We start from the raw sequence: 10,092 nt of genomic DNA on the forward strand, positions 1-10,092 counted from the left end.
TGCAGAATTCATGAATCAGACCTAGCAGTCTTTTGGTGAAGTGTTTCAGGTTTCCATGTAGAGTATCATGTCGTCTGCAAAAACTGAAGGTTTGACATCCCCTTTGCCGGTTTGTATGTGTTTTATTTCACGTTGTTGTCTGATTGCTGATGCCAGGACTTCCAAAACTATGTTAGACAGCAGTGGTGAGAGTGAACATCCCTGACATATTCCCATTCTCGGGAGGAAAGCTCTCAGTTTCCCCCCATTGCATATGGTATTAGCTGTGGGTTTTTTTTTCATATATGACTTTTGTGATGTTTAAGTAAGTTCTTTCTATCCTGACATTCTTAAGAGTTTTTATTAAGAAAGGATGCTGTATTTTGTCAAATGCTTTTTCTATATCTATTGACAGGGTCATATGATTCTGATCCTTTCTTTTGTTAAGGCGATGTATCACATTGATTGATTTGCAAATATTGAACCAGCCCTGCAGCCCAGGAATGAATCCCACTTGATGATGGTGAATACTTCTTTTCCATGCTGTTGGATTCAATTGGCTAGTGTCCTGTTGAGAACTTTTGCATCCATATTCATCAGTGATATTGGCCTGTAATTCTCCTTTCTTGTGGGATCTCTGTCAGGTTTGGGAATCAAAGTAATGCTGGCATCATCGGATGAGTCTGAAAGTTTTCCTTCCATTTCTATTTTTGGAAAAGCTTGTGAAGGATAGCTATTAACTCTGCTTTAAATGTCTGGTAGAATTCCCCAGGGAAGCCATCTGGCCCAGGACTCTTATTTGTTGGGATAGTTTTGAGTACTCATTCTACTTCTTCACTAGATATAGGTGTGTTCCAATTTTCCATTTCTTCCCCTTTGAGTTTCGGTAGCGTGTGAGTGTCTAGAAATTTGCCCATTTCTTCCCTGTTGTCCAGTTTGTTGGCATATAATTGTTCATAGTATTCTCTGATAATTGCTTGTATTTCTAAGTCATAGAAGGGATTGGTTGTGACAAATCCATTTTCATTCATAATTTTATCCATTTGGGTCCTCCTTTTTGAGAAGTCTGGCTAGGGTTTTATCAATTTTGTTTACTTTTGCAAAAAAAAACAACTCGTCTTTTCATTGATCTGTTCAACTGTTGTTGTTTTTTCTATGGTTATTTCTGCTGTAATCTTTATCATTTCTCTTATTCTGCTGGGTTTGGATTTTTTTGTTGTTATGCTTCTAGTTCTGCTAGGTGTGCTGTTAGATTTTCTATTTGGGATTTTTCTTGTTTCTCAAGATAGGCCTCGATTGCAATGCCTTTTCCTCTTAGGACTGCATTTGCTGTATCCTAAAGGGTTTGGATTGTTGTGTTTTTGTTTTCATTTTTACTTGTTTTCATATATTTTTAAATTTCTTCTTTAATTTCCTGGTTGACCCATTCGTTCTTTCGTAAGATAATCTTTAACCTCCATGCATTTGGAGGTTTTCCTGTAGACGTTTCACGTTTCATAGCACTGTGATCTGAAAGTGTGCATGGTAAGATAGCAATTCTTTTATGTTAATTGAGGCCTGTTTTGAAACCCAGGGTGTGATCTACCTTGGAGAACATTCCATGTGCATTCGAGCATAATGTACATTCTTCTGCTTTAGGATGCAAAGTTCTAAATATATCTGTCATGTCCCTCTGATCCAGTGTATCATTGTTTCTTTATTGATGTTCTGTCTAGATGATTTGTCCATTGCTGTAAGTGAAGTATCAAAGTCCCCTGCCATTATTACATTTTTACCAATAAGATTGCTTGTGTTTGTGATTAGTTGTTTTATAGATAGATAGATAGTGCATAGACATTTATAATTGTTAGCTCTTCTTGATGGATAGACCCGTATTTATTATATAATTCCCTTCTTCATCTCTTGTTACAGCCTTTAGTTTAAAATCTAGTTTGTGTGATATAACTATGGCTACTCCAGCTTGTGGAGTTTCTTTAGATAAAATCGGCCTGTAACATTATATTACTATAAGGTGAATGACATAAGGATTCAACATATTGCACATGTAATATTTGACATATTACCACACTACGTCTATTTAACCTCTGATTCCACACATAGTTACAAAGTTTATTTTCCTGTGATGAAGAATTATATGATCTATTTTCTTAGCAACTCTCCAATATACCATACAATACTATTAACTATATTCGTACTGCACAGTGTACTTCATGCCTCATTTATTTTATTACTGGAAGTTAGCACTTTCTGACTCCCTTCACCTATTTTGGCTACTCCTCCCTGCTACTTTGGTTTTCATACCTAAAAAAGACTGACAGCCAATAAATAGTGTCTTTTTCCTTTTCTTGTTAGGGGCATTACAGAATAGTATGTGAGCAAAAACACTTCTAATGAAACAAATCACAGCATTGAAGATCATTTTATGATTTTATACTATCCTGGATCCTGGTTATAGGAACTCATTCTCTGTATCTGGGCATAGAACCCTCAGGACCTTGAACAAAGAGAGAAGGAGAGAAGGTGGCCTCCTCATCTTTCCGGCCTTATTGAATCATCACCTTCATGTGAGTGCCGCATCAGACTCTCATCTTTTTGGGCTCCAGGAGTTTCTGTGCTTCCCCCTCTGTGAGCACCACAGAGGATATGACTAAAAATTCTATTTGTGACCTTTGTAGTTTCTAATGGTACAGAAGTAGTGGAAACCTTGATAACTATGTGGGGTTTTTTTGGAACATGGTACCATCTGCTTCACAGAGGAATAGCATTTTGTCAAGCAATAAATGTCCAGGAAGCATCTGGCCCCATTACTGCGGGATGTTGATGGCCCCTGGTATATGAAACTTTAAGCATTTGTTCATGAGATTTATTATTTTGTAAAAACATTTACTTTTTCTTCCTTTCTTTTTTCTTCACAAGTAACCTTATATTCTACTCATCATGCAATACTGTCTATATATGTGAGATACTCTCAAATTTTCTCACCTGTGAGACATCGTTATCTAACCCTCTTTTGAGTCCCAGACAAGGTAGATAATCCAGATTAAGTTACTGCAGTTTACGGGACTGATGTTCCTCATTTGTGTGAGAATGAGTTTGGATCATGTTATTTCTAATTTCCAAAGATGTTCTTAAATTTTTAGATTTGATGATTCTAAATAAAGAGGATAAATGAGGGTCCCAGAAGCCAATGGACAGGGATTGATCCACATTATTAAATGTTGCATATAACAACAGAATATAGAGTCTGTCTAGTGTCTATTGCATGTGCCTTCCCTTCTTCAATCATCTGGCTGGAGTATTGGCAATATGGAACCAAGAAATCAAACAAGAGTTTCAGAATTTTTACTCCTGGGATTTTCCCAAGACTCAGAGGATAAACCTATTCTACTTGGGCTGTTCCTGTCTATGTACCTGGTCACTGTGCTCGGGAACCTGCTCATCATCCTGGCCGTGGGATCTGACTCCCACCTCCACACCCCCATGTACTTCTTCCTCTCCAACTTGTCCTTTGCAGACATCTGTTTCACCTCCACCACCATCCCTAAGATGCTGGTGAACATCCGAACACAGTGCAACTCCATCACCTATGCCGGCTGCATTGCCCAGATGTATTTTTTTATGGTTTTTGGGGGCATGGACACGTTTCTCCTCACTGTGATGGCCTATGACCGGTTTGTAGCCATCTGTCACCCCTTGCACTACCCAGTCATCATGAACCCATGTGTCTGTGTCCTCCTGGTTCTTGTGTCCTGGTTCATCAGCTTGTCATACTCCCTGATCCAAAGTCTCTTGATGTTGCGGCTGTCCTTCTGCACCAACGGGCTAATTCCACACTTTTACTGTGAACTTGCTCAGGTCCTCATGCTTGCCTGCTCAGACACATCGGTCAATCATATCCTGCTATATATGGTAACTAGCTGTCTTGGCATTGTTCCCTTCTCTGGGATCCTTTTCTCTTATAGCCGAATTGCCTCCTCAATCCTGAGAATCCCATCAGCCACTGGGAAGTATAAGACATTTTCTACCTGTGTATCTCACCTGTCTGTGGTTTCTTTATTCTATGGGACAGGGCTTGGTGTGTACCTCAGTTCTGATGCATCTTCTTGGTGGAGAATGATCGCCTCAGTGATGTACACCGTGGTCACCCCAATGCTGAATCCCTTCATCTACAGCCTACGGAACAGGGACATCAAGAGGGCATTACAAAAAGTTCTCAGGAGAACACTTTATGTTCAGGGATGGGAAACTAGTCCTGAGTTTTTGAGTTGACAGTGGTAGCAGTTGGCTAAGGAAATCCTGCCTCCTGGGGCCCCTGGATGGCTCAGTCGATTAAGTGTCAGGCTTCAGCTCAGGTCATGATCTTATGGTTTGTGAGTTTGAGCCCTGCTTTGGGCTCTGTGCTGATAGAGCAGAGCCTGGAGCTTGCTTCGAATTCTGTGCCTCACTCACTCTCTGCCCTCCCTCGCTCACACACTCTCTCTCTCTCTCTAGCTCTCTCTCTCTCAAAAGTAAATAAACTTTTTTTAATTATGAAAAAAATCTTGCTTCCTAATCACATTGAGTTTTTCATCTCACCTATCCTCCATAAGTAAGTGACTTTGCTCAGAACTGTCTTGTGAGTCCTTTTTATATATAATTTAACCTCTTATGTAGACTTCTCTGTTGTCCTCAATTCTACTCTCCAAGCCCTGTCCTTTTCCTTTCTTATTGCTGCGCCTTTCCTTGGATTTCCAGTCCTCCAGCCACTTATACTACCAATTCTGAATAGTTGCATAAGGATTATGAAATAGTGCATTTTATTAATAACCATTGCTAGTTCTTATCTGCTAAGCCCCTTTGGAGTGCTAGTCTGTCAGAGTGTCTAGAAAACAACACTGGAGAAAAAAAAACACAGAAAAAAAATCATTGTTCTAATATAGCTTAATGCCAGGATCTGAGTTTCTGATCACATATGTGGCCAAACAAAATATGCATGGTTGGATTAATTGTTTGTTTATTAGCAAGGTTGAACTTTTCTCCATATGTTTATGGAGTGTATTTCTGAAATAAGTTGTAAAAATATATCACAAAAGATAGAACATCTTGAGGGTCCAGAGTATCAGAATTGATCAGGCCCTATTCTATCATTTGGTTTAGTTGCCCGGAAATGCAGGTGAATTTGCCAAGGGTCCAACAGAGGAGAATAGACAGTGATAAATAAATCTGTGTGAAAGGAAACATATCTTTGATTATGGTGTCGGAACGCAGCACCAAATTATAATTCAAAAGAGTAAGAATAGAATCACAGAATCACTACTCTCTAGATATGTGATCCTGTGTTTCTCAGGTGAGGCAGAATGTGTTAGGACTAGTGGATCTCTTGATAAATGCTTATTTTCGTATCTTCTATACCATAAATAAATTGGACAGTGTGTTAAGTGTTTGATGGTGGTGTTTGCCAAGGCACTGCAATAGGAAAGACACAAAGAAATACATAAGTATTCGTGCTGGTAAAGATGAATTGCAGATCACTCCAGCTTAAAAGGAATCTGACAGTATCAATTTCCATTGAGTGGACTCCTCAAGGGATACTACCATTCTGAAAAACTAATTTATGGATTTCCAAAAGTTGGACGCACTTTCCCCTTAATTTCTTTTAGGCTTTGTGTCTAGAAACAGACTTTCATATGGAAATGGCAAAAGAATCAGGATTTTCTATTGTGGTAGCCAACATCTCAAAATTGCTGACTTGCTTTAGATATTTTTGGTTCTAAGTCAACTGCTACTCTTGATGTCTGCTAATCTATGATCTGTTACCACCACCACCGGCCTCTGTGGCTCATGTATCCCAGCAACCTTCTGGATTCATTGCTCAATGGCCCATGTCAATGCTACTGCCTTTTAAGTTTAGAGCTCAAGATACTGTAAATGTAATTTAGAACTACTGTATGGGCATGGAGTTTATGTAACTGGACCACATTAAACCCTGAAGAATTACAAACTTAATCCGGGGTTTTGATAGTTTCCTCCTATCTCACAATCAGGTCCTTCATCCATTTTGAGTTTATTTTTGTGTATTGTGTAAGAGAATGGTCTAGTGTCATTCTTCTGTATGTTGCTGTCCATATTGTTCTCCCAGAACCACCTACTAAAAAGGCAGTCTTTTTTCCATTGGATCCTCTTTCCTGCTTTGTCAAAGGTTAATTGGCCGTACATTTCTGGGCCCAGCTCTGGATTCTCTATTCTATTCCCTTGGTCTATGTGTCTGTTTTTGTGCCAATACCATACTGTCTTGATGATGACAGCTTTGTAGTAGATGCTAAAATCTGGGATTCTAATCCTCCCGTGTAGGTTTTATTTTTCAATGTTACTTTGGAAATTCAGAGTTTTTTGTGGTTCCATATGAATTTTAGGATAGTTTGTTCTAGCTTTGAGAAGAATGCTGGCCCAATTATGGTTCATATTGCACTGAATGTGTAGATTGCTTTGGGTAAAAATGACATCGTAGTGATTATTCTTCCAATCCATGAGCATGGAATGTTTTCCCATTTCTTTGTGTCTTCTTCAGTTTCTTCATAAGTTTTCTGTAGTTTCCATCGTATAGGTCTTTACATCTTTGGTTAGGTATATTCCTAGATATTTTAAGGTTTTTTGTGCAATTGTGAATGGGATCAGTTTCTGGATTTCTTAACCGCAGCAGTTCCCTACTCAACAAATCCCCAAAGGCAAGGGAATCAAAAACCAAAACAAACTATTGGGACCTCATCAATGTCAAATGCTTCTGCACTGCAAAGGAAACAGTCAAAAAAACTAATAGGCAACTGACAAAATGGGAAAATATAGTGGCAAATGACATATCACATAAAGAGCTAGTATCCAAAATCTACAAGCAACTCCCCAAAATCCACACTCGAAAAATGAATACTCCAGTGAAGACATTGGCAGAAGACATGAATAGACACTACTCCAAAGAGGACATTCAAATGGCCAACAGACACATGAAACGATACTCAGCATCACACATCATCAGGGAAATACAAATCAAAACCACACTGAAATACCACCTCACACCAGTCAGAGTGGCTAAAATGAACAAATCAAGACTATAGTTGCTGGTGATGATCTGGAGAAATGGGCACACTCCTACACTGTTGGTGGGAATAGAAACTGGTAAAGCCGCTCTGGAAAACAGTGTGGAGGTTCCTCAGAAACTATCCATAGAACTCCCCTATGACCCAGCAATAGCACTGCTGGGGATTTACCCAAGGGATACAGAAGTGCTGATTACTAGGGGCACATGTACCCCAAAGTTCATTGCGGCACTTTCTACAATAGCCAAATCATGGAAAGAGCCTAAATGTCCATCAACTGATGAATGGATCAAGAAGATGTGATATACATATATACAATGGAGTACTATATCGCAATGAGGAAGAATGAAATATGGCCATTTGTAGGAAAGTGGATGGACCTTGAGGGTGTCAAGCTAAGTGAAATAAGTCAGGCAGAGTAGGATAGATACCATATGTTTGCATTCATAGGTCTAACAGGAGGGACCTGGAAGGGGACCATGGGGAGAGGAAGGGGGAAAAAGAGTGGGGGAGAGTGAGGTACGCAGATCAAGGGAGACTACTGAATACTGAAAACGAACCATGGACTGAAGGGGGAGGGGGAGGGAGGGAGGGGGTGATAGTCATTGGGGGGCACTTGTGGGGAGAAGCACTGTTTGTTATATGGAAACCAATTTGACAATAAACTATTATTAATAAAAAGTTAAAGGGGGGGCACCTGGGTGGCTCAGTCATTTAAACAACCAACTCTTGATTTTGTCTCACATCATGAACCCACAGTGTCGAGCTCATCTTGGGCTCTGAGCTGATGGTGCAGAGCCCACTTGCAATTCCACCTCTTTCCCTCTGTCTCTCCTCCTTTCTCCTTTCAAAATAAGTAAATAAACTTGGGGAAAAAATAACATGTTCTCAAATACATTTTATTAGTAATAATCTGCCCCACATTGAGTTCATTGTGAAGCAGACTTTGAGATAATGATTAGCATGCACAATGTTTACTGAGTAATGTTCCTGGAATCAATACCTGTGGAAGGGCATATGTGTAGTAAAGAGTTTGCCTCACCTAAAGAGAAATGGCCTTTGTCCCAGTTCCTGGGAGGTAACCTTTAAACACTTGAAAATTCCCTAGTGATAGAAGTGGTTGATCATTCATGGAAGGCCCCAAGAACCAAACCTGATAGTTTATGCTAATGAAATGACTAGGAAGGGGACTGGATATACCAAAAAGGCGTGCCATGTGGTTAAACGGTTGGAGCATTGGGAAAAGTGATATCAGCCCAATGTTGGGAGGGAGGCTGGAAATTGAGTTCAGTCAGATAGGCCATAACTCAACTTATCATATCTATAAACTGAAGCCTCAAAAAAATTCTGGACACTGGAGCTCAGGTGAGCTACCTGATTGGCAATGGTCTCTGAGTATTGTCACACGTATTGTCACTAGGAAGCGGTAATGGGTCTGGACTCCAAGGGAAGAGAACAACAAGAAGCTTCCCATATGGGAATTTCCAGATCTTGCCTTTCCTTAGCTAACTCTAATTTGTATCTCTTTGCTATAAACAAACTGCAATCTTAAGTATATTGCTTCTTGAGTTCTGTGAGTCATTTTTGGTGCATTATTGAATCTGACATAGTTTTCTCAGTTTCAGTTGTTCTACCAATGTGAAATGTCCTCTCAAAGTCTTATCAAATGTGAAAAAGTTTCCAAATTTGTATCCAACTGGTCTGATGTGAGAGGGGACCTCAGGACTCCTAGAAGCACATCTGGTGTCACAAATGAGGATGGTCTTGTGGTTTGGCAAAATCTCTGCAGCTAGGAAGGACACTAGAAAAAGTCGAGCCAAAGTGAAGCTCATCAGATCTCTGAAAACCAGCAGGGAGCTCTGGAGCTAAGGTGATCTCTTAGAGTTGCGTGGAGTTGGTGCAAAAAGAACAAATGTATACACCCCACATCTAAAGAGTCATTGGATGTGGGCTGCCCCAAGTAGGAGGCATGACCTTGCTGAGGCACAACCCTATAGAGAGGTTGATTGCTGAGAGCTGAGTAACACCCAACATTGGAAGCAACATGTCCCTTATTCCTGACATAGGACCTGTTTTTGAAATTGTGGTAAAATAACAAAAAAATTACCATCTTAACCAGTTTTAAGTGCCCAGGACAGTGGCATTAAGTACATTCAGACTCTGTACAGTCATCACCACCATCCATCTGTAGAACTTTGCTATCTCCCTAAACTAAAATCCTGTCTGTATTAAACACTAACTTGCCCTCTCCCCTCTCCAGACCCTAGCTCCCAGCATTCCTCTTTCTGGCTCTATGAATTCAACTACTTTATGCATCTTATATGAGTGGAAGTATACAATATTTGTTATTTTGTGTCTGCTTACATAATAGGATTGGGGAGAAATCAGACGGAATTGGAAAAAGAACTCTCAGGAAAATTGGGAATGACCTTGGCTCCGGTAGTTCCTCTTCCATCTATCTACTCCTTGGAAATGATACATCCCAGTTTTTCTAGGGAAGTCTCAGGAAACTTGATGACCATTTATGCAAACTCATGAATAGTGCCCCATTTCAATTTCAAAAGGAAATTAAATTGTCACCTTACTTGCTAAAAAACTGACCAAGATCGTTAAGCTGCCAAAATGTACTGGATGTCTTGGTCCTTAAGGTAAGGTTTAGATCATCACAATAATTGACAGGTGGAGTGGGGAGGAGGAATCTTAGGGAAAGTATAGAAACAATAAATAACAGAGAGCTATGAGTATTTTGGACTGCTAGAAACAAGACCGCTCATGACTGAGAGTCCTGGGTAATGCAGAAGGAAAGTGAGAGGGATACAGGATGTATGCACAACCCTGCAGGAGCTATGATCTAAACAGGGAGCCTAAAATAATCTCCCAATTCTAGAGCTATGCTAAGCGGAAAAGTTGTATAAGCAAAAAGAAGAGATCCGTATAGGTACCTATACCATGTGACTGCACATTCAGACTGTCTTGTTGTGCTTTTTTGATTTGCTGCATTTTCCCATTCAGTGAATCAAAAAGGATAAGAAAGATGCTAAGA

General features: G+C 39.9%; 1 protein-coding gene across 1 annotated transcript; it reads left to right on the forward strand.

Annotated features, from left to right (window-relative positions):
• The first annotated feature begins 3,279 nt into the window (after positions 1-3,279).
• LOC115273482 (olfactory receptor 7D4-like) lies at positions 3,280-4,248 on the forward strand. Its single transcript, XM_029916544.1, has one exon. The coding sequence runs from the start codon at positions 3,286-3,288 to the stop codon at positions 4,246-4,248; it is 963 nt and encodes a 320-aa protein (XP_029772404.1). The 5' UTR covers positions 3,280-3,285.
• Positions 4,249-10,092: the final 5,844 nt, after the last annotated feature.

Source organism: Suricata suricatta, chromosome 12 (genome assembly GCF_006229205.1).
Source record: "Suricata suricatta isolate VVHF042 chromosome 12, meerkat_22Aug2017_6uvM2_HiC, whole genome shotgun sequence".
Classification (NCBI taxonomy): Eukaryota; Metazoa; Chordata; class Mammalia; order Carnivora; family Herpestidae; genus Suricata; species Suricata suricatta.